Raw genomic sequence first — 25,305 nt, 5'->3', positions numbered from 1 at the left:
GACAGGTGATCTTGGGCAAGTAACAGCCTCTTAGCACCTCTGTTTCCTGATTAGTAAAATCAGCATAGTAACAGTATCTATGTCAAGGGTTTGCCGAGAAAATTCCAAGTCCCAAGTAAACCTTGGTCATTGTTATCTCTGTGATCGTAATATGTATCAGCAATCACCTTATCTATTCTATACTGATGACACAGATTTCCCCAGCTAGATGGCCAACCCCTTCTGTGTCTATCGGTGGCACAGCTAAGAGTTTGAGTGGTTATTTTTAGACAGTATCCCGAGCCATCAGTGATGACGCCATCAATGGCAGCTTCTTTAGTCTGTACAGAGGCAAGTCCTGGCCTTGCCTTTGCCACAGATACAACCCCCTCGCAGGGCTCTGCCCTCCTCAGCACTGCATGATGCCAGGAAGCTCTTGTAAAGATCATCGGTCAGATACTCCAGACACCTGGGCCTCGATATTCCTCTTGGGAACCCTGGGTGGGTGATCCCTTGCCTCCTCTAGGCCTCAGTTCCCCTCTGAATGAGGAGGGGACTGTTCTAGGTGATTCCCCCGGCCTTTCCAGTCCCAGCGCTCTGCTCGGTCAGTCTGTCTCGGCAAGAGCTCCAGAACCCATGTGGCGGGCGGGGTTGGGAGGCGGGTCAGGACAGCCCACCGCGAGGAGAGGAGGAAAGACTTGGAAGACAGAAACAGCTTTGGCTGTGAGGAGAAGGGGAGGGGTGGGGAGGGGAAGGAGGAGACACAGGAGGAGGAGGGACCGCGGGGTGGAGGGGGAGACAGACCCAGCCCAGAGCTCTGAGTGGTTTCCTGTTGCCAGGCTCTAAGCCCCTCACATTCCTGCAGACCTCCAGACTGCCCGGAGCTTGCCTGCTGCCTGCCTGCCTGCCACTGAGGTATGTCCGACCCCTGCCCTGCCTGTCCCTCCTCTAGGTCTGCACCCCCTGCACCCTGGCCCACTCCTCACTTTGTGTACAAGGAAAAGAAGCTGTGTTGGGAGGTCTCCGGGTGCAGGGACTCCATCCTTGCTCTCCCGAAGGGCAGGGGACACGGACTTGCTGCCTGTTAACTCCTCAGGTGAAACTGAGATCATGTGGTCTCCCCTTTGGGTTTGCAGAAAGTAATCCGAATGTCTCTGAGAGAGTATTTCCTCCCTGTCCCTCTCTGCGCCTGTCTCTTGGGTTTCAGAGGCTGCTTTTACAAATGGGGGCCACCTCTTCCTTTCCTGGGAATATGATCTGGTCACAGCTGCAAGAGGGATGGGCCACCAGAGTCTGCCCTGCTTCCCATTCCAGGAGGAGAAACTTTCTAAACTTGGTTCTTGCACTCTGTTTTCCCAAAGGGACTTGGCCTGGGTGATAAACTGATCTTTGGAGGGATAAGAGGGGGTCTTCACCTTTCATCAGCACCTCTGTGAAGGCTCCTGTTGCCCTGGAATTTCTCCGCTCTCAACCTCCACCCCCTCCAACACACACACACACACACACACACCCCGATTCCGGTGCCATTCAGCCTGAAATAGCACTGTCAGACAATCAGCCCGGGGTTAGGCATTGTTCTCATCCCGGGCTCCCCAGGGTGTAAACACAGGAAACTCAGCAGTAGTAGCCCTCCGTGTGTCTAGATTTGAAGACCCCTGATATCCAATAAGGTCCAGAGAGGCGCAGGGTCCGATGGGAGACTGGGTGTGGTGGCGGTGTGCTGCAAAGAGTGGGAGGGAGAAGACAAGATGGAGAGGGTTTCAGGGCGACCTTCTCACACCTTTGCCATGAGAAGTTCAAACTCTACTCTAGGCTGCTGTTAGGTCTTCAAGTAAAGCCCTTCCTACCTATGGCTTCACTGGCTGGTTCATGAGCAGGCTTTCTGAGTCCGTAAGGGCACCAAGGGAAAAGGGGGGCCTTGGGGAAGGCATGTCTTCCAGGAAGCCCAGTCCACCCAAAAAGGAACAGAGGGGCACATGTTTTCTTCCAGAAAATGCTATTCTATGCAGAACACAAAGAGAAAGGGTTTTTTCTCTGCAGTTGAATTTCTGTGCACCCCAAGTGCTGAGAGAGGATGAGAAGCACATCCGAAGTAGGGGGGCAGACTGAAGACATGCATTTTACATGTGATCTTAGGTAAATGTCTCCCTTGGACTTAGTCTCCCTGTTTGTAAAGTAAGAGGAATGGACTCAATGATCTTTGGGATGCCCGACATCCCCTGAACTTTCCAATGAAGGTCTCTTAAAAGCAGAATTCATGGACTAGCTTTTGGCTAGGTTTCAAGGAAATTGCAAGCCCCTTAAAATTGTATATACAGTTGTGTGTGTGTGAGAGAGAGATAGACACAGAGAGAAATAGAGACAGAGTTAGTGGCAATATCCAAGAGGGTGTTCACAGCCTTCAGTCTTAAAAATATTCTCAAATGGACATCTGCCCCTCCAAGTAGCCAGAGGGCATGACGTGGGAGATGGAGAGGGTGGGGACTGGAAGTGAAGGTGTATTTGCAGAAGGATGAAAAGCTTTGAAATGGGAGTGGTTGGGGGGAAGAGAGAGTTAACTTGCAGCCATCAGCTGCCACATCGACAAAGCCGGGAGCTGGAGTTGAGGGAGGGAGGAGGAGGGAAGGGAGGGTGCCTGGAGAAGGAATCAACTTTTGAAACTTTCTCCAAGTCCCACCCACCAAAAGGCTCTTCTTTGCTATGACTCACTCTAGGAGGAATGCAAGTTGCCACGGTAACCTTTTTTTCAGGGTCTCTGCCTGCTGGCTGGGAGGGGACACTAGAAACAGAATATCAGGCTCTGTAGGTCTGAATGTCCCCCACTCCACTCCATCCCAAGAGGGCAAATTATAGGTCCTGCCCTCCCGATCTCCCAATCTCCCGGGACCCCAGGGCAGCTGTGGGGCTATAAGATGCTTCCTGCTTCCTGGGATAGGCTACTTGAAGACCCAAGTTTTAAAACCACCTCTACCTCAAAGGTGCCATTTGACCTTGAACTAATGGCTTCTTCTTTCTGAGCCCCAGGTTCAAGGAGAACCAGGTCCTCCTTGGTTCAAAAAGTGATAACACCACCACCTCAAAGGGATACTGTGTGGACAAAATGGGGATGATACACAGAGAAGCGCCTGCTACACTGTGGCCCTCTCACCTAATGAGATGGGTTTTTAGAATGGATGAATTGATGGCATCCAAAGACTTGGTGACATCATTTCCTGCTTTTTTGTCCAGCAGCTTCATTATCTTAGGGTTTGGATATAACTTCCCTTTACTAAAAGTGGTGACACGCACATTTAAGCAAAATAAATATTGTCCAGATTCTTTTGATTTGGGCACCTTCATATTTCCCAAGAGTGTTGCACCCTCCAGTGTCCAAGGCAAAGGCAGAGGTGGAGCCTAACTCACAGTGACATTTGGAAAGACACTTCCCCTCTCCTGACTCAGTTCCCTAATCTGTTAAATGGGGAGTCTAACCTAGGGTCTCCAGGTGCCCTTTCAGCTCTGAAGTCCTGTGAACCCAACTGCCAGGTGCTGCTTTCATTAGAAAGAATAGTCAGCCCCCTGGCTGCCCCCTTTAACAGCTCCTGGCCCCCTAGTTGAAAAGGAAACAAGAGAGGAGGGGCTAGGGGAACTTGGATTGCATGATAGTCCTGCTAAAATCTTTATCCATCTGTAGAGACTTGTCAACCAATTGTGTGGCTGGGGTTTGCTATTCACAAGAGCAGTTTTCCTTGCTAAAAAATAAGCTATAAATAGAAAAGATGGTGGAGGAAAGAGCTGAGGATGTGAGGTAAACAGGAAAATATTTGATTTTTGACGTTATTTAAACAGGTATGTGTGCAGGGATAAACAGGGACAGACACAAACCCACGAGGATGCCAAGTATATAAACATTGATTTCACCGACAGGCACCCACTGGCACAGCTGAAAATAAATGTTTCAATACATGAGCAGACACAGTGGGTCATGTACTCACGGCTCTCTCTGAGGAATACCTTGACTCACAGACAAGTCTCGGATGTCCATCTGATGCATATGCAAACTCTGACCCTCACCTATATGGGCTGAAACCCACAGATGCTGAGTCAGGTAGACAGGCAGCATCACATACAAAGCTTCACACGGTGGTCACTGGTCACTGGTCAGTGACTGGTCACTCAAGGTCACTGGTCACTTATGCAAATACACAATCGTCATTTGTAGCCACACACAGACATGCACAGCCAGACCTAACTACAGGTCATGGCGGAGAGATAGACGCCTGAGTGTTAGTCGCTCAGGCTGACTCTTTGCGACCTCATGGACTGTATGTAGCCCAACAGGTTCCTCTGTCCATGGGATTCTCCCAGCAAGAATACTGGACGGGGTTGCCAGTTCCTTCTCCAGGGGATCTTCCCAACCCATAAATTGAACCCTGGTCTCCTGCACTACCCGCAGATTCTTTACCATCTGAGCACCTGTTGTGTATTATAGACAGAAATTGAGACTCAGGAAGGGAGAATAACTCAAAGTCACGCAGCAAACTGATGTCTGAGCCAAATTTTCAGACATCTGGAAACATCCAGATGTTCATTTTGGCTTTTTTTGTTGGTTTCCTTTGAGCAGTTTGGTACTCTCCTGACACTCCTCCCTGTAGTCCACAAGCCCCATGGATAACAAGTGATAAGAGCTACCTCTTCCTCCTTTGCTGGCTTGCCATGGCCTGACACAGCCCACATGGCTTTGTCATTAGGGCAACAGGAGGTGGCTAAGAGGTGACTGCAACCAGTGACTTGACAGAATTATTTAGAAAAACAGCCTCCTTCTTATCCAGGAGATGTCTAGACAGGACATTAACTCTGCACTCACTTGTCAAGTTATAGACCTTGATGTCTGTAGGCAAAGTAGAAATGGAGATACCAACTCTCACTCTAGCTGGGTTGTTTCAGAAATGTGGTATTAACCCATTTCATATGAGGATCTTTCTGGCCCCTTATGTGTTAGTTATGGCCATAGGATCCTAGACTAATCAAATGAAAAAATAAACAATTCCCCAAACATCTTGATATTTCTGAATATCTGGAAGTTCAGCCCAGATACTAGCTTGCCATGTATGACCTCAAGTGAATTATTTTCCCTCTCTGATCCTCAGTCTTCCTATCTCTAAAATCAGAAGTATGGCAAAGAGGTGTTGCTTGGCGTGATACCACCAATCCATTGGTAGCAGCTGCCAAAAGAACTGTGTCCAGGATTTGAGTCCAACGAGGAGAAGGGGACGACAGAGGATGAGATGGCTGGATGGCATCACCATCTCGATGGACATGAGTTTGAGTGAACTCCGCAAGTTGGTGATGGACAGGGAGGCCTGGTGTGCTGCGATTCATGGGGTTGCAGAGTCGGATGCGACTGAGCGACTGAACTGAACTGGACTTTAGGGGGAAAGGTCATATGATTGATTAGTAATGTCTGCCACATGCACAGGAGGGGCAGGTGGAGCCACATGTGCCATGGATTTGCTTGCTATCTTTAGGATGTGACAGCCTGGACACTTTGATGTTATTTCTCATCCCTTCCATTTGTGGTCACCCAGATGCACCAGTGGTCGCTAGGGGGAACCAACGGGGAGAGCCTAAAGCTCCACCCTGGGGCTTCTAACCACAGCAAAACGTGGCATCTTAGATGTGTTTATGGAACATCTGTCAGACTGATACCAGTCTCATGCTCTGGGGCTATTTCTGAGTTGCCTCTGAACCTCTTCAAACCTGTGCTTAAGCACCCTAAAACAGGGGTCCTCAACTTCCAGGACCTAATGCCTGATGATCTGAGGTGGAGCTGATGTAATAATAATAGCAATGGGGTCGTACAGAGTCGGACATGACTGAAGCGACTTAGTAGCAAAAGCACAATGAATAGAATGTGCTTTAATCACACGCTCCACTCCACCCTGGTCTGTGGAAAAATTGTCTTCCGTGAAACCGGTCCCTGGTGCCAAAAATGTTGGGGACTGCTGCCCTAAATGTTTTCCTTAGCTTCTTCCCTTCCAGCAAGAATTGTTAGAAGTGGAAGCAGGGAGTCAAGGGCCAAGCTGGGAAAGGTGGTCCTCTGATAGGCTTCTGACTCAGCTGACTTGGAACGTCAGGGCTGAAAGGAACCTTAGGGACTATGGCCTCAGGGTCTTCAAACTTTTCTCATGAAAGAACTTAGAGGCTCTCCAAGGCATCTCAGGGAGTGTCCCAGTGCCAGCCCCCATCTCAACAATTTTTTTTATTAAATTTCAAGCTGATTCATTGAATAGATAATAGTGCATTCATATGTACAACAAAAGTGAGCGGCTCTTAGTTATTTCAAACTTGGACTTCTGCAGAAGACTTCATTGAGAGAAAGGCTCCCTGGCTTGTATGACTCTGAACACCACTGATCTAAAACAACCTCTGCATTGTGCAGAGGAGTGGCACTAGGTGAAGTCCAAGGAGTAGAGGAGCCTATCCTAATTTGAAGGGTGAGCTGGGGGCAACACTGCCAAGACTCAATGCCAGGGCTCCTGACTTCCACGTCACCTCTGAGTGGCTGTGTGTGCTCCCTGGGGTGTGAGTGCCCATGTGGCCACACTGGCCACAGTGGCACCTCTCTGGACCGTCTCAGGCCTCCTTCTGAGTCCTGGCATTCTGGTGGGCCTGGCTCACTCATGAGTTCCTTTATTAGCCTCTAGACTTGTTTTCCTCTCTTTGGGCTTGTTTACCAGGAACATGTGTTTTGGGAACCCTTGTTAGTAAGCCAAATGGTGGAAGCAAGATGCCTGCTTTGCGTCAGCAGCCCAACTGAGAGGGCAGCCTGGGGCCTGGCTTCATCACTGTGCCCTGTGGAGGCTGGGCTGGAGTGCCCGAGACCAAAAGGAGCAATGCCTCCTTTGTTCCAGCCCAGCACCTGTTCCCCCTGGGCCATGGACAAAGAGCTAGGATTCTTGTCCTGGATTTTCAAGGGGAATGGAGATTCTGGGATCTTTGTTTTTTAAGATACTCTTCTGATGCTTATCTCTTGTAATCACCCATGAGTCTTTCAAGGTAAGTATGTTATTTTCATTTTAAAGATGGAGAAATAAACTGAGGCCCAGAGAGGGAAAATCACTTTCTGAAAGTCACACAACTGCTATATGGCAGAACCAGGGTTTGAACCTGTATATTCTGTCTCCAGAGCCCCTGGGCTTACCTCTCTGCCATAATGCCTCTATAAAAGTTGATAACCACTCTGTCTAATATGGGCTTCCCTGGTGGCTCAGATAGTAAAGAATCCACTGGCAATGAAGGAGACCTGAGTTTGATCCCTGGATTTGGAAGATCCCCTGAAGAAGGGAAAGGCAACCTACTCCAGTGTTCTTGCCTGGAGAATCCCATGGACAGAGGAGCCTGGTGGGCTATAGTCCACAGGATTGCAAAGAGTTGGGCGTGACTGAGGGACTAAGCAAGCTCTGTCTTAATACGGTAGCCACTACCCACATGTGGTTACGTAGAATTTAAGTTAATTAAAATGAAATACAATGAAAACTTCAGCCCTTCATTTGCACTAGCAACATTTCAAGTGTTCAATAACCACTGGTGGCCACTAGCCATCATGTTACACAATGCAGATATAGAATATTTTCATCATCTCAGAAAGTTCTATTAGACTGCATTGCTTCATAAACTCTTCTACTCAAATCAGATTTGATGACTGTAATCCAGATTCTGTGCTTCATGTGCTTAGGGGTCTATGATTCCAAGATCCACAGTCTAAAATTTAATGATTCCAAGATTTTTTCCCTAGTGCTGTCCTTCAGCAACCCTTCAGTGTCCAGAGAGAGCCCACAGGAGGCCCTTTATGTTTCAAGGGAGATGAACTTGGGTGGGGTGGGGGGAGGTGGCTGTATTTTTCCATCCCCAGACTCTTTCTAAAGGAGGAGAGGTGACCTCAGCTTCGGGTCCTGCTGGCAGCCAGGGACGGGTTTTCAGCCGTCTCCAGAGCAAATAAAGGCAAAAGGAAAGGACTGGATGTTCGGAACAGGAGGCAGGGGCAGTGGCGGGGTGGGAGTGAGCTAAGTCTGCATCTGACGACCACTGGGCCAAGGGAAACACACCTCCTGCTCCTCCGCCCACCCCCCCAGTCTCATTTCCTCCAGGGTACCTTGGGCCAGTTCACAGCCCAACTGGGCCCCATCAGGTGAGCACCTAGCGGAGGAACTGCTGCCAAGGGAAACAGCAGGTGAGGCAGAGGGCAGGCCAGAGGCGGAGGGGGGCAGCCTTGGTTTTCATTCAGCCCTGCCACCCACTCCCTGGGGCTCTGGGCAGGTTTTTTCCCCCTCTGGGCCTCAGCCCTCTCTTCTGTACTATAAGGTAGAAAGACATGCCTTCAGCCCCCAGTGGGATGCCAGATTATGAAAACATTCTTAAAAGGATAAACACAGGCATCATTACAAACTAAAGAGATACAGAGTTTTTATTTAATACTGCTCATTTATACAAAGGTGTTTATATTTTCACCAGGTGGGCATGCCAGGCCTAGGTGTGATTGGCACAGGATGTGTGCACAGCTGATCATTTCTGGATGCTGGGGTTTGGCCCTGTGTTCTGGCCTTGCTAGGGTTACTGATGCATGCCCTGACCTTTGCAGGATGGGCACCTGGCCTCTTTGACCAGTGGTGGTTTAGAGAACCTCAGAGAAGGAGCTCATGGGTATGCAGGGAGTATGGTCATACATTCAAGAACCGTCCAATGCTGCCCTTCCCTCCCATCAAACAATCTGGATAGAGAGGATGTTGGGATGAGGGAAAACTGGGCAAACCCCCAAATTAGGGAAACAACTCCTCCTCCAAGACTGTGTGTCCTTTTCTTAACATCCCACTCTTCTCCCCGATCCCCACCCCAGTCTCAAAGAAAAACTCTATGAGGCCCAACCCAAGTCCATGAGGAGGAATTTTGTCAGCTTGGAAGGGGCCTGAATGTTGTCTGACTTCCTCCCTCTCCACCTCAGACCGCTCATCAGAACAGCGGGACTCACAGCCCTCCCATGCCGTGGTGCCAGTGTGTGGGGCCTTTAGAAATTTTAATGCACCGTGAGATCTAGAATGACTTTTCTCTTCTGGCTGCAGCACCAAGGATGGGGGTGGCAGAAAGAGTCAGTGTGCCACTGGGAAAGAGCAAGGCTGGTGAGGTAGGACAGACAGAAGAGCCGACCCATAGATCTTTCCCTGGTCACAGAGGAGGAGCAGTTCCTCTGCTCGGATGAAGGACACAAACCCTGGAGATGCTAATCTTCCTGGCTCTCCAACCTGAAGCTTATTGCATTTCCAGCCCTAGCTGGGCTGCTTCTCTAACAGTATGACTTGTCTGTCATTGGAGCCCAGACAAGGTGACTTTTTAAATTTCTGTTATGAGTCTCTGACCCTTCAATTTCTAACGATCTCAGACAAGCCGTTCATTCATGCTTTCTCTCCTGTTCCTTTCATCCAAAGCCACATGCAGGCATTGTTTTGCTTTTGTCTCCAAGCGGGGAAGCAAGAAAGGAGATTTTTCTACCTCTAGGCTTGAGAGAAGTGGAGTGGGGAAGATAAGGATACAACTCTGTGTGTGGGGGGGGGAGGGGCGAGGAACATTTCCAAAACCTCCTGGAAAGGGAAGACTGCATTCAGATTGGAGTTGGGGACACCGTGAAGCAAAGCCAAGCTCCCAGGTTGATTTCTTCAAATTTCTGTTGGTTTTATTTCTTATACATGCCATGGAATACTGAGGTTTAGTGTCTATTTCAACCCCAATAGAGGACCATTATGAAGTCTTCCCTTCTGGTGCCTCTTTCTGCTATGCAAATACCATAATTTAAGTGAAGATGGGGATAATGGAGGGGATGATGTATGTCAAGACCAGCATGTGCTTGGGACAGTTAAAGGGCATCTCAAGGGCTCAGGCTACCACCTCAAAGCTCAGCTAGTCGAACCCTCTCAAGTAATAGAAGAGGGAAAGCATGGTCTAGAGAGGACGAAGGATTGAACCAATATACCAAGTTAATATTGAGACAGAACCAGAATCCTTGGGATTTAGCTCCAAGCTAAGTGTTTCTTCCATGATGCCACGGTACCTCCCACCTAGGTGCTTGGTCAGTTGAGAAATCTTGGAAGGAGCCAGGGACAAATGGGGGAAGACATGGCCACAGCCCACATTACTAAAAGCTGCTTAGGAGCAGGGGAGCATGCTTGCTCTGTGTGGCACAGATGGATGATCACAGTAGACCAGGAGAAGCTTGAAGGGAAGCAAGCTGAACAGTAGAAGGAAGGACTTTCTAAAGCCATTTGGAAATGGAAGTTCATTGAGTTAGGACAAGAAACAAAACATCCCCACCGCAGTTCCTTGGTTAGGGACAGCATTCTGGCAGCAAATCATCAAAGACTCTGCTCCAAGATGCCCTCCAGTCATTAGATTGTTAGAGTCAAGAGCTTAGCATCTAGAGGAAGGTTTCAGCAGTGACCAGGGTGGGAGAATTTTCTAGAGAACTTTCTAGATCTCAGTTAACATCTTTTAGCTGTGAAGGGGAAACAGAAGGTAACACAAAACATATGCAAGCATTTGGGTAGTTTCCACACAGAATCCAGAGAAGTGCCATCCCTCCTGGGCAGAATGGAGGAAAGTATGCCATAAGTCTCCACTGGCTATACTTGAAAACTATTGTTCTTTGTTTTAGAATGTAGGCCTCATTGTCTCAAATTGGCAAGGGGTTGCTGCTTATTAAATTCTCTTATTAAAGAGGGGTAGGGAGAAGGATCGGAGGAGGCAATGGCACCCCACTCCAGTACTCTTGCCTGGAAAATCCATGGACGGAAGAGCCTGGTAGGCTGTAGTCCATGGGGTCGCTAAGAGTCGGACACGACTGAGCGACTTCACTTTCACTTTTCCCTTTCATGCATTGGAGAAGGAAATGGCAACCCACTCCAGTGTTCTTGCCTGGAGAATCCCAGGGACAGGGAAGCCTGGTGGGCTGCCATCTATGGGGTCGCACAGAGTCGGACACGACTGAAGCGACTTAGCAGCAGCAGCAGCAGGGAGAAGGAGGTCGGGGAAAGATGGGAGAGGAGGAAGAGGAGGGGAAGAGTCTGGGGTATAGGAAGAAAAGAATCCTAGAACGTCAGGGATTGAAGGGCCCTTGAACAAGATCCAGTTCAACATTGCCCAGACTTGATTAATTAACCAGTTGTCTTTGTCCAATCACTGTTTAAAAATTTAATTAAATGTACTGAGGAAAGGGACAAGATCCCTACCGTAAATGGAAAAACCTGCATACTTTTGTCATAAATAGAAGGAAACTGTTAAACTAGACACAAAGGAGCCAGAACAACTGTACTGAATTCCAGCTGGATGTCGTTTCCTGCAGAGGCTCTGAGCCAGAGGCCTGCCCTCTGTTCAAAAGGGTGAGAGATGAGTGTTAGATGTTAAAGACTTGTTAGCACCAAACTGAGACTTTCTCATACCATCAGGATTAAAAGAAAACCAAGTAGAAGCAACTTTCTCCCTGTCTTTCACTATCGTTTACCATGGACCATCTAAAATTATTTTGCATATCACAGGAATTCAGTGTCAGGAGGAACTCTCCATCAAGAAACCTTGCCCTCACTGAATTATTCATCTCTCTTCTCCCCACAAGGTTCCCAGCACCATGAGGACCTGGATCTTCTTTCTCCTTTGCCTGGCCGGGAGGGCCTTGGCAGCCCCTGTGAGTACCTGAAAGTCACATCTTCTTGGTCTTACCTCCCACCACCAGCGCAGGGGCATTGAATCTACCAGCCCTGGAGGTTCAGAGGAGACAAGCACTTCCCCATCTTGAGTTGTCTTTTTTTTTTTAAGATTTTTTTCCCTTAAACTAATAAGCTCAAAATAAAAACTGAATGAGAATCATTGGGAGGAGATTCCAGGGAAGAGAGATTTCCATGTAATGTGAAGTACTTGTTTAGCGATCAGAGCTTCCCCAGAAAGGGACTAGGATTGTTAGAAGGAAGTGAGCTCTTTATCTTATAAAGACTTCCAGAAGAGAAGGGGATGCTGATGGGAGTGATGGGAAAACAAGCCCCAGCCAGCCAGGCACCTCAAAGTCATGTGCTATCTTGCTTCTTCTCACTCCAAATTGACTCCAAGAAGGAATTGCCAAATAATGATGATGATGATAGTATCACACTTGTGGGGAAGATACTGACATCTGTGAAAATTCAGGGTTCATCCCCTATGGGTCTCAAGTGTTCCCATCTGAGGGGAGTTGGTCTGCATCAGACCAGTTGGTCTCCTATCATTATGGGAGTCTAAGCTACAGAAATGCTTTTTGGGTTTTGATAGACACTCCAGATATAACTATACAAAGCGCGGTGCTCCAGAGCCCCACAGGGCCTGTGTGTTTGGCTTCTCCTGTGCCCGAGTTGTCCACCCATGGCAGGCCCTGAGGCACAGCCTCGGGGGGTCTCCCATGAGCCTCTCTCCTAGCTCCCCAGCTTCAGTGGTCTAGGCTGAGGTATGTTTGTTAGTGGTGGGAAGCTGGCCTGGGCCCCAACCTTTCTGAACCCCATTTTCACCTCCCAACAGCAACAGGAAGCCTTGCCTGATGAGACAGAAGTGGTGGAAGAAACCGTGGCCGAGGTGGCCGAGGTAGGTGGTGGGGGCCCCAGACTCCTCTCTGCCAACATCCACTCGCTGGGGAATCCAGACAGGGGCTGTCGAAGCAGGCCATTGTTCCCCTTCCCACATGCATGCACAGCACAGATGTAAATCCTGTGGATCCTCCAATGATGACACATGCCTGAGTTCTCCCCAAACTCTCCCTGCAACCTCATAGGTGGGAGTTATGATTCTGAATTTGTTTTTTACTGTTTGAATTGTGTGGCATTTTTTTTCTCAGATGGTCATCCACAGTTTCCCCAAATACCCACTGATGAAAGGGAGACTACCCTGGTGCAGCTGGAAGGGGAGGGAGCTTGGCAACCCCTCTTGCCCTGACACCCCTGGTGGCCTCTAGGGCATCTCCATAGAGTTCTGGGCCCTTGAGGTAGAGTGGGTCCATAGATTCAGTCTCAATTCTGGACCTGGCATTTGTGCCTCCTGGGATCTGAACCCAGCACCCATTTCAGCATGTCTATCCCCATCCCCTGTGGGTACCCAAGGCTTCGGGCAAGTCCCCTCCAGCCTTTGCCCCTTTCCTCCAGGTCTGGGGGTGGGGTGGGGCATTTGACTCACTCTTCTCCCTCCACCCCAGGTACCCGTGGGAGCCAACCCTGTCCAGGTGGAAGTAGGAGAATTCGATGATGGTGCCGAGGAAACTGAGGAGGAGGTGGTGGCTGAGAGTAGGTCCCTTCTCCTTGTCTTGTTACACCAAGCTTTTGCCCTCTGCCGCCCGGGCCTGGGGTGTGGGCCAAGCCTGTGTGAGGTTCCTTCCCAAGGAAACGCAGGGTGGGGTCCTCCCTATGGGAGGGGCTGTGAAGGACAAACTGCCTTGACTGAAAGATTGGGAGTGTTTTCTGGAATCTGGAAAGATCTATTTATAGCCAGGCTGTGAGTGCCAGGAAGGGAAGTCTCAAGCTGGAAGTGGCCTTGTACCCTTGCAGCACTTTAATCTAGTTCCAGAGTTGGGTTTCAGGTTCCTACTGAGATCCCCAGTCCCGTCCGGTCACTTGATGGCCCCAGACGCTTTCACACTTATAAGCTTATTTAATTTTCACATGGCCATGAGGAAATAAGCCTGGAAGCCTGAAGCTTATTTAATTTTCACATGGCCATGAGGAAATAAGCCTGGAAGCCTGACACAACTCCTATAAGGCTGTGAGAACCATGACCTGGGGCTTCTGGCTCCCGCCCACAGTCCAGCATCCCTAACCGGCAGAATGGAGACTCACCGCACTCCAGGGGCTAAAGCCCTAACTCTGGAGGTGGACCAACCAAGGTCTGCCTCCAAACTTTCTGCAATGTCCTCTGACAGCCCTCAAACCTTCTCTCAGCCCAGCTTGCTCATGTCTTCTGTGGGGAAGGGTGAAGACAGTAGACCCTCGCCCCAGGGTTGTCGAGGGACTATGAGATAAAAGTAGAGGCACCTTTGCCCAGGATCTGGCAGGTCAGGCATCTAACAGAGGAAGACTACAACACCATAGTCAAGCACCAGGAGGAAAGGCTAGATGAGCTCTCATCCTCAGGGCCTGAGTATCTACTGGAGCAGAAGGGCATCTACTGAGTCCTGTTCCTTCCCCTCCACGTCCCTTATCCGGTGTTTACGAGACACAGGCAGACTCTATTGTTCAGTTTGGTCCTGGGGCTCTGTTCCCTTTTCTGCTACGGACACTCAGGTCTGTTTTGCTGGGCTGCATAGCTTCCTGGCTCCTTGACAACAGCTGACTTTCCAAGTCATCCTAGAAAGTCTATTCTAGAAGTCCAAAATACCTCACTGTCACTGATCCATGAACAGCCGAGAACACAGTGGTTGCTTCTATCCTCGGGGGAGCCATATGGCATCCAGTGCTCCTGGGTCCCAGACTGAATCCCCAGCCCCCGCAGGTGTGCCTGGCCCTGACCTCAGACCAAATCTCTAGTCCCCAGACAGAGCCAACTGCTCCCCGACAAGCTGATTTCAGCAGAAGAGAAGGGAGGGCGCAGGGCTGCCCAAAGGTCGAGTCGGGGGCCAGAGCTGAGGACTTCTGTCCAAGGATCCATGTGGGTTGGGTCGCGATGGATGTGCTAGCCCGGGTGAGACTAACCACGTTGCCCTCATGCTCTACCAGACCCCTGCCAGAACCACCACTGCAAACACGGCAAGGTGTGCGAACTGGACGAGAACAACACCCCCATGTGTGTGTGCCAGGACCCCACCAGCTGCCCTGCCCCCATTGGCGAGTTTGAGAAGGTGAGGCCCAAGGGACAGGGCGGGGGGTGAGAACTGTGGTCTTCAGGGCGTCTGCCCAGAACACTGCCAGCCTGGGGGGTCCCACAGGGCAGCTCCAGGCTCAGAAGTCCCCTAGCTAGGTCTAGTCACAGCAAGAGACCCAGCCAGAGAGGGTCTCTGTCTGGGATGCTCCAGCAGTCACTGGAGAGTGACTGTCACTGGACTCTCCAGCAACGGGCAAGAATTTACTCAGCACCACCAGCTTCCAGCCCTACTGAGACTCAGAAGGGAACACACACGAGGGACTTTCTCATGTGGGAGAATCTTGGCAAAGCATCAAGTCCAAACATGTGGGTTCTGGGTCACAGCAAAGGTTGACATCAAGTGTGAGATCTTAGCTATGTTCCTGATCCTCTTCAAGTTTTCTCACCTCTAAAGATGGACCAGAAATAGACTTTATCTCATAGAGCTATTGCAGGGATTTGTCAGATAATGCCTGGTACTTAGTAAGTACCCAATATGTACTATTTAAAAAAAACTTTCAAAGCTGTCCATTCGGTCTCCAATAGGACTCATTTGTCCATCCATCCAAGTAAATATTTATTGAGCACTCATGCATATCAACAATTTTGCTAGTGGTCACCTAGCTCAGGGCCACAAATTGAGTTCCAGGATCATTCCCACAACCTCCACCTGATCTCTCCATCTTCAACCTCTCCCCAGTACAACTTACCCTTTGAGGTCCAAATTTTAGCATCTTCGTCAGCTCTTCTCTCCTCCTCACCCCTTCACCACCTATCACACTGGTCACCAGTGCCCATCAGTAATCCCTCTGCAGTGATATGTAAGCAGTAAGTATGTGCAAGGTGTTCAAGACAAGGCTTCTCTCCTCCTGACACAACTCCTTCCTGTCACTGCCCTTGTTCAGCCCACAGCATCTCTGCTCCGCCATCCTCATATGCAGAGATTCACAAGAAGGACCAACATAACTCACCACATCTTTGCACTCACTGCTAATAGTTAAGGATACGTAGCTGGATGAAAAGGGAATTGGATACAGGCTGAATGTGGAGGGATCCATGCACAGTCTTGCTTATTCTCCCCCTGCCATGAAGGGTCTCTTTCCCCTGCTGCAAAGATGAACTGCAGCCTCATGCGAGCAAGGCTTCTGCCCAACGAAGCCCATTACAGACTCAGCACCCACTGTTTAGTTGAAGCCTGGCCACGCAGGCATCCCATGCCTGGCATATACCCAAATGCCAGACTCCGAGCAGGAAAAGAGATGTTCAGCATGAACCATACTATTTGTATGAGCAACCCAGGCAAATTGAGACACTTGCATCATCTGTGGACAGTTTTCTAACAGTGCAGGCAACTGTTCACCAGCCTCGCTCCCAGACACCAGCCAAGGGCCAACATCACAAGAAGGCCTTTCTAAGGATAACAATCCCAGGCCTGCTGTATTAACTCTTCTGCGTACTCTACCTTTCCCTCATCCTCACCTTCAATTCATCTTTTCTGTGTCTCCCAGGTTTGCTTTCCCATATCTCAGCCCTGACTCTGTCATTCCGCTGCTCAGAGACCAGCAGCGGCTCTCAGCATGGGCTGAACATTGACTTAGGAGCCTAAAGAGTGGCTCCTTGCCAGGGCCCCACCCCTAACTCACTGTGTGGACCCCGGGCTAATCACGTTCCTTGCCTGGTCCTCAGTGTCCCCATCTCTGAAATGGGCACGGATGGCAGTACTGGCGAAGGGCTTTGGGAATGAGGGCGAGGCGCTCTGCTTTTCCGACAGGTGTGCAGCAACGACAACAAGACCTTCGACTCTTCCTGCCACTTCTTTGCCACTAAGTGCACACTGGAGGGCACCAAGAAGGGCCACAAACTCCACCTGGACTACATCGGGCCTTGCAAATGTGAGTCTCTCCGCGGGCCCCGCCAAGCCTCCCGTCTCGGGGAAGAGGCACCAACCTGGCACTGATGCTGGTTCTGCCACCTCTGTGCTGTGTGATCTTGGGCACCTCTCTTCCCCTGTCTGAGCGTCAGGGATCCCAGTTATAAAATGAGATGATTGTTTATGAGCTGATATCTATACTCAGGACCCCTCCAGGGAAGGACTGAGCAGTGGAGGGAACACAGGATCAGGGCAGATTTCTGGAGCCTCTCACTAGCATCCGAGACAGCTCGCTTCTTTTCTGTAATGATAAGGAAGTTCTTCTACAGGTAGAACCACAATCTTTCCTGCTTCAAAGTTGTGAAGCAAAAATGATGTTCTTCCTGGGCCTAAAAATACTTGGATTTGAATGCTTTAAAATCAAGGCAATCCTGTCAGTTCCCTTTAGGCCCTGTTACTCAATATTGTCATATCCTAGGCCCTTTTACTCTGCTACATTCCCATCTGCCTGCGTAAAACATATGATTAAGCACCTGCTTCTAGAAACCTGGGAGCCAGGTGCTGGGGGCAGGGATGCCAGGGTTTGCCTGGCCTCTGGGGAGTGATCCCAGGTGCAGACTCAGCTGGCCCAGGCTCCTGCTCCAGCGTGTCTGCCTCCCTGTCATCCGAGACAGGCAAGGCCTCCTCTGCTCCCCTCCAAGACAACATCCGCACGGTGTGTCTGGTACATTCTGGCACCAGATGACACCGGGGAGGGCCACTCACCTGTCTCAGATGTGCAGAGTGCAGAAAGGTGGAGGAGCGGGAACCAGGTTCTCCTGTGGTCAGCACCGCTCTTCTAGTTACAGGGCCCTGGATGTGAAAAGAGACGGCTCAGGCCTGGGGAAGGAGGGCAGGGGAGGAACGTTGGCAGGAATCCTTGGGCAATGAGACTGACGTTTGTGCCAGTGGCTCTTCTGTTCTCTGGGGCGTATCGCTTGCTCCGACTCCTAGTGTTTCCCTCTCAGATGCTCTCTTCCACTCCCCAGCTGCTGGTGAAGAAGGTCATGGTCCTAACCACAGAGGGGACTTTCCATAGGCCCAAGGATGGGGGAACGATGGACCCCTAGACCCCCTGGCACCCACATGCCCTGGTGCTGGATGAGGCTCTGATAATGTGGCCTTAAGCAAGCCCTTTCTCTCCACACTGATCTCTAATAATTCCAAGAGGGTGGACTTAGATGAAATCTCCAGGACCGACATTATGTCACCTTGAGTTCCAAAGACCAGGATGCAATCCTATCACTAAGAATGTTCTGGTGATTAAGCATACCTGAACCCCCAGCCGGCTAAGCCGGGCCTCTGAGTGAATGCTGTTCCTCAGTCTCCTAGCTTCAAACACCTCTCAAGGGTCAACATCATCATGGTGGGTCCTGGCCTCTGTTTTCAGGGCCCAACATCCAGAAAAGCAGGAGTCTCTGGAGCAAACCATTTTCCTCCCCAGATCAGATCAAAGTCAAGGGAACTGGGGATGTGCCTTTGTACTTGTCCATTTGCAGAGTATTCTCCCCACCCCACCCCCCCCAATCTCCTTTGTTCAAAAGGTATGTAGAAAATGCAGCCCAGAGAGGCTGAGCCCGGTGCCAAGGCCACAGACTGAAGCAGTAGCAGGAGAAGGGCGAGGGTGGGGAGAGCGACCTGGCCAGCACATTGGCCCTCGGGCAGGGAGTCAGGGTCTGTGCTGACCATCCCTGTGTGTTGACCCTAGACATCCCCCCCTGCCTGGACTCCGAGCTGACTGAATTCCCCCTGCGCATGCGGGACTGGCTCAAGAACGTCCTGGTCACGCTGTACGAGAGGGACGAGGACAACAACCTCCTGACCGAGAAGCAGAAGCTGCGAGTAAGGGTCTTTTTTCATTCTGTCTCAGGGCACTTGCTCGACCCTGAACTGGCCCTGACCTCGGGCCCCAGGCTGGCTGAGATCCCCAGTCCCATTCCCAGATCTAGGCCCCCAAATGTAAGCCCACATCCCTGCTCCAACGAGCACCTCTGTCCCAGGCTCCTCCGTGCGGCCTTTGAAAGCTCCTAGAACACATTCAGGGGCTTCCCAGGTGGCGTAGTGGTAAAGAACCCACCTGCCAATGCAGGAGACATAAGAGACATGGGTTCAATCCCTGGGCTGGGAAGATCCCCTGGAGGAAGAAGGCATGGCAACCCACTCCAGTATTCTTGCCTGGAGAATCCCACGAACAGAGGAGCCTGGCGAGCTATATACTCCATAGGGTCAAAAAGAGTTGAACATGACTGAAGTGACTTAGCATGCAGGCAGAGCACATTCACATCTTAAAGCCTCTGAGGAGTCCTGATATGAAAGGACCTGCTCACTTTGTTTAGCTCCATGCTAAGTACGAGACATAAACAATTCTATTCCTTTTTCTTTCTGAGTCTGTGGACTTTAAGAGACATATCAAGCACTAGGAGTACTGATAAAATACAGCTCCCTGGGCCCCACCTCAGGCACAATGAACCAGTGTCTCTGTGAAGGAAGGCCCAGGAAGCTGCATTTTGACACACTCCCCAGTCATTCTGATTGAGATGGCCCCATGCCTCCACTTCTGTGGATGAAATAATGCTGGTACTCATCTAACCACTTCCTTCCCTCATTTGGTCTTTTTTTTTCCTGGCCACACTGCTCAGCATGTGGGATCTTAGATTCCCAACAGGGATCAAACCTGTGCCCCCTGCAGTGGAAGCACAGTCTTAACCCCTGGAGCACCTTCCCTCATTCTGAACCCTGACTTTGGCTGGTCTCTGCCTACTCTGGCCTCCTGTCGGGGGGGTGGGACCTTGACTGGCCCCGACAACCTCCCTGGACCCTTTGTCACTCAGCATCTCTGCTCCCACAGGTGAAAAAGATCCACGAGAATGAGAAGCGCCTGGAGGCTGGTGACCATCCCGTGGAACTGCTGGCCCGGGACTTCGAGAAGAACTACAACATGTACATCTTCCCTGTGCACTGGCAGTTCGGGCAGCTGGATCAGCACCCCATTGACGGGTAAGACCCCAGAACCTCAGGATCACAGAGGGGAGCTGCCTCTAGTTTGGCCCTGGAGTGGGCAGTCGCTGGTCAGGGCTGCTAGGTGCACTAGATGTGGTCAGAAGACTTCTGACCAATGGCCTCTGCTGCTCCCAGCCCTGGAGGCCCATAGCTTGCCTAAGGGCTGCGACAGGAGAGGATAGGTGTAGGAGAAAGAATGTAGAAAGGATTTAGTGCCATGAGACATTCCCTCCTTACTGCCTAAGAGGCAGAAGCCATCAGAACTGAAAACCCCTCCTTAACCCCGTGAGTGCCAGCCTTGGGTATCCATTCAGCAAGGTAGAAGGAGCTGGGAAGGAGCGCCAGACTCCGTGGGGTGGCAAGGCTGAGGTGGGGCAGCAAGTCCCTGAGACCCGGCCCCAATGGGGCAAACTGGCTCTGGAAGTTCTTAAGACCATCAGAGTGCCCATCCTATCTCCATGGCAAGCCTTTGGTTTGATCACTCCTGCCCCATGTTGAAATGAGTTAGGAAGTGCTGTGTAAACGCCCTGTGGGATAGGCCAGGAGTTGGTCAGCCAACCAACATTTATTGAGTGTCTATTACATGTCCAGCATGATTCCAGGCAGGGGATTTAACTGTAGTGAGAACTGCCACGTAGGCCCTTGCCCCCATGGAGCTCACCCTCTGGGTGGTGATCTGTTTCTCACAATGGAAGGAAAAAGTAAGGAATGTGCCCGGAAGTTGCAGGTGGTGGCTGATGGTCTGCAGCTGAGCAGGACCAGCCCCTCTCGCCCCGCCTTCCCTTGCTGTGTGCTCCTGGAGCAGCTCAAGAGGAGGGCCACTCTGCTTGCACAGGATGCCCAGGGCTGTGCCCCTCTGGGAGGCTCAACCCTCCCTCCTGGTCCAGCCTACCCTGTGGGTGATCCTGGGGGGCTGGGGTCTCCTGAGTGCTGGGAAACTGCCTGTAGCTTCTCTCCCAGGCTCTTTCCATGGCTGGGATCCATCTGAGTCATACCGTGAAGGGGAGGGGAGAAGTAGGAACATCTGGACTCAGGCTGAGCAAGGAAGGGGCCTGGAGGGAGGCTTCCAGATGGGGCTGCAAGGACCCTGCATCTGGGAAAGCAGCCTGGTTCAGAGTCTCCGTCCTTCCCCTCTCCTTGTCCCAGAGCTGCCCGGTGACCTTGCCTGAGTCCCTGCCCTTCTCTGGGGCTCGCTTTCCTCACTGATATACAAAGAAGGGGAAGGAACTTCAGTTCAACCAATCCCTTCCATGAGCTGGGCCAGATAGGAGGGCCTGGGGCTCCTTGGGGAAGAGTGTTTTGAGGACAACTAATGGAGGGCTCTGGGGAACAAGGGAAAAAAATCCTACATGTGCTCTGGAGTCCAGGCCAGCTGGGAGGACAGGAATAGGAGATGGGGAGAGAAACCAGAAGGCCTCCCTCTCACAAGGGACACAGTACATAAAAGATAAAGTTCTATTCACCCTCTGCCTGCCAATTCCAGTCCCTTCCCACGCTCCCTCCCCAGAAGTCGGCACCCTCTTCCTTTTTTTTTTTTCCAGCCACACATCTTATGGGATCATAGTTTCCTGACCAGGGATCAAACTGGGCCCTTAGCAGTGAAAGTGCAGAGTCTTAACCACTGGACTGCCAGGGAAACCCCACCCCTCCTCTCCAACTTTTTCAGCACTCTCTTCATTTTGATGCACCTCTTTTTCATCTCTTTTCCGAGCATTTACAGATGTATAAATGTGTGTCTGCAGAAATCATGCATTGTTGTTTCATACCAGATTTTGATCTACCAATAGCAGAAATGCTGAATATCTTAAGCATCTGTGCCCTCAAGTCTTAGCCAATTAGGAAACAATGAAATGCACCAAGAGACCTGTGTTATGAACCCACAGACCTCAGACCTGGAAGGGCCTTTTAGACGTTATGATCAACTCCTCCCCCTTTGATGGAGGAGGAAACTGACGGTCAGAGTGGGGCAGTGCTGTATGCTCAGAACCACAGCAGGTCAGTGGCAGAGCCCATGGAACATCCTCTCCTTCAGCCCCAAGGGGCAGGCTCCCTCCCTCTGTCTCCCCAAGCAGGGCTGTGGGGCTCGCTCAGCCTCAGCCTCTCCCCACCTCACCCCTGCAGGTACCTGTCTCACACCGAGCTGGCCCCACTGCGCGCCCCCCTTATCCCCATGGAACATTGCACCACCCGCTTTTTCGAGACCTGTGACCTGGACAACGACAAGTACATCGCCCTGGATGAGTGGGCCGGCTGCTTCGGCATCAAGGAGAGTGAGTGTTTGAGCAAAGGATCCACTGTCCGAGAGGACAAAGACTCCCTCTTTGCTGCTGTCTGTGTGTCTGTCCTTCCTGTCCGTCTCTTCTCTGTGCCTGGTTAACTCCTGTCTGCTCTCCCTGCCTGGGTGGGCCTCACTCTTTCAGGTGACTTCCTGGTCCTTCTCTATCCATCTGCTGTCTCTCTCTCCCTTTTCAAGCATCAGTACTCACTCTGTGTCTAGCACTGCTTTGGGAACTGACAGGCACCTACAGGAAACAGCACGTGTAATTTGGCAGCACAAGTGACAAGGACCAGCCAGGGATGGGGGAGACCGAAGTTCTCAGTCATAGACTCCCTTGGTGACCTTGGACTGGTTACCTGGCCCCCGGCCCCCAGGATGGGTGGGATCCGCCAACTCCTTGGGAAGCATTTCCTCATTGACCCCGGCCCCCAAGTCTAATTCTGCTCCTTCTTGCCTTGCAGAGGACATCGACAAGGACCTCGTGATCTAAAGCCACGCCTCCTCCTGCAGAACCAGATTCTCTCTCTTTGACCTTCCCCCTCCTGTTTTCCCCAATGTTTAAAATGTTTGGATGGTTTGTTGTTCTGCCTGGGGTCAAGGTGCTAATATAGACTTAAACGAATACATTAACGGTGCTAAACATAGACATTTTAACCCAAGTCACGACATTCTTAGCTGTAACTCAGCTCTCACAGCCTCTTGCTCACCCACGAATGGTCCCGTTTTCCTCTTGCCGTGTGCACCTCCACCCATTGTCTTGGTGGCACATGGATGGAACACTTGATCTGCTCGAGTCTGCCTTCAACACACATTGCATCTTCAGATTTTCTACTTTTCTGTTCGAAACTAATATTCACCAAGTCAGACTTTGTGTTAATTTTATTTCAGGGTATTGGCTGCCAGGGGGTCATCCCTAAGCGGCCTGAAGATGGACAAAGGGAAGTAACAGACACGTGATGTTGGCAAGGATGCTTCTAGGGCTAGAGGATCAGTGGTTGGAGAGACCTGCAGAATCCACCAGCCAGAACTGCAGATAACGAATCTTGTGGTCAGGGGCTGTGACTGAGAGAAGGAAACTGAGGCTGTGTTCTGAAAGTACATAAACTCTCACATAAACCCAGTTCTTCACCATCTCCCCTCCTCACTTTGCAGTGCCATTTCTTTTTGCATTAGGCAATTTGCTCAGACTTTCCAGAGCCATGGCCCATCCGTTCTCTGGAATCCCCTACACCTCTGAGAGGTGGATCACCACGTCCTGCAGGGCTGCTCCCCTCCAAACTACCTTTAGGAGATGCAGGACAGGGAGGCTGTTTCAGCCAGAAAGACCAAAATCAAGAGCGAGGAGCAGAACGTGGTAAAACAGAAAAAGGGCAGGTGGCAAATTGGTTTTCTTTTGGGTTTTCTGTTTTCTTTTTTTCACATCTGGATGGCTGTCACCAGAGATCTTTCATTCAGTTGCTAGCATGTTCCTCCTCTTCTCCCCTCCCCACTTTTTCTTTCTATTAATCAAAAGAAATTTCAAAATCAATGGGATGGTCGGATCTCACAGGCTGAGAACTCGTTCACCTCCAAGCATTTCATGAAAAAGCTGCTTCTTATTAATCATGCAAACTCTTGCCATGGTGTGAAGAGTTTGACAAATCTTTCAAAATAAAAAGTACTGATTTAGAAACTGCCTCCCTGAGTGACTTTGCATGTGTCCTAGTGACCTCATTTCCCTGACATGGAGATATGTGGACATAACATGTCCACACATGAATACATAGATGCAAAGCCTCGCAAATGCATTATTACCCTTTTGTACACACAAGCTTACTTATACACGGGAATGTATGGTGCCTATAAGCATGGATTTAGCTTTTAATTTTATGACCTGGGGGCTGACCTTTTTCATGATTGCATTTCATTATCAGAGCACGGGGCTAAGCAACCAGGGAAAGCACCAATGAAAGCAATGCCTTCGCTAAGCATTCACTCATTCATTCACCCATCCATCAAGAAATGTTTATGATGTACTTACTATGGACTGATCCCATTCCAGGTACTACAGACACAGCTGTGGCAAAGCAGATAAAGCGTTTGTTCTTCTGGAACTTACAGTCTAACGAGGAATGGGTTTTAAAAATGCCCAACTAAATACAAATGACAATATGTGATAGGTGCACTGAAGGGCTCCCCTGGTGGTTCAGACAGTAAAGAATCCAACTGCAATGAGGGACACACAGGTGTGATCCCTGGGTCGGGAAGGTCCCCTGGAGAAGGGAATGGCTACCCACTCCAGTATTCTTGCCTGGAGAATTCCATGGACAGAGGAGCCTGGCAGGCTACAGTCTATGGGGTCACAAAGAGTTGGACTGAGTGACTAACACTTCCACTTTTCACACTGAAGGGAGAATATAAGAAACCAGCAGTGTATGTCACAGAAGGAATCAGGATTACTCTTGTTCCACGGTAATCACTCCCCATGCCTGGCTATTTACATTTAAATTTAACTTAAAATTTAAAATTCAGTCCCTCAGTCACTCCAGAAACATTTCAAGTGCTCAACAGCAAAATGTGGTTAGCAGTTACCCTACTGAACAGGGCAGATCCAGAACATTTTCATCATCACAGAGCGTTCTATTGCACAGGGCTGTTCTAGGGCTTCCTTGAAAAAACCTGGGTCACAAAGGAAAAGAATGATGTGTTTGGAGGGGCAGAGGTGAGAGAGGAGAAAGGTCGGGGAAAGGGCATTCCAGGCAGGGGAACAGCACAGGCAAAGGTCTTGAGTGGGTGGGGAACATGACGAGTCCCCCTGCGTGGCTGGTGTCCAGGCTGAGGGCTGTCTGGTACTGGATGAAGCTGAACAAGTGGGCAGAGGCCAGACCCTGAAGTCTGGTAGGCCATGTGAGGAGTTTGAATTTTATTTTTTTGTTTGCAGTGGAAGTTGTAGGAGGATTTTAAACCAGAGAAACAGAGACAAGATTAGACTGCCTTTAAAAAGAACGCTCTAGTTCTGGAAAGGCCCACCGCTAAGTCCACTGAGCATTTTTTCAAGGCCCATGCATGCCCATCATGCTGGTGTGATATTTCAGGCTGGTGTTCTGAGGCTCACCTTTGAGACAGAGAAATAGTTCCAGGAAGTGTCCGTTGCAATGGGCCACACACAGAGCGAGGTCTCCAGATGCCAAGTCTAGAGTTGGTTTATCCCTCTCTTACATTATTTTCAAACTGCTAACAATTCAAAGTCATTTAAAAAAATCATAAAACTCATAAACTTGTATTATGGTGT

The 25,305-nt window shown here is 50.3% G+C and overlaps 1 protein-coding gene across 1 annotated transcript; it reads left to right on the top strand.

Moving 5' to 3' along the window:
- Window positions 1–461: 461 nt before the first annotated feature.
- Window positions 462–23,711, top strand: SPARC (secreted protein acidic and cysteine rich). The gene is made up of 11 exons (XM_055558950.1): window positions 462–480; window positions 845–894; window positions 11,618–11,686; window positions 12,544–12,606; window positions 13,211–13,298; window positions 14,724–14,845; window positions 16,619–16,739; window positions 18,465–18,598; window positions 19,605–19,753; window positions 21,878–22,026; window positions 22,496–23,711. Exons 3-11 carry the CDS (start codon window positions 11,630–11,632, stop codon window positions 22,522–22,524), a joined length of 912 nt encoding a protein of 303 aa, XP_055414925.1. The 5' UTR covers window positions 462–480; window positions 845–894; window positions 11,618–11,629; the 3' UTR covers window positions 22,525–23,711.
- The last annotated feature ends 1,594 nt before the right edge of the window (window positions 23,712–25,305 follow it).

Source organism: Bubalus kerabau, chromosome 1 (assembly GCF_029407905.1).
Source record: "Bubalus kerabau isolate K-KA32 ecotype Philippines breed swamp buffalo chromosome 1, PCC_UOA_SB_1v2, whole genome shotgun sequence".
In the NCBI taxonomy this organism is placed as follows: domain Eukaryota; kingdom Metazoa; phylum Chordata; class Mammalia; order Artiodactyla; family Bovidae; genus Bubalus; species Bubalus kerabau.
This window is presented reverse-complemented; position numbering and strand designations above follow the sequence as displayed.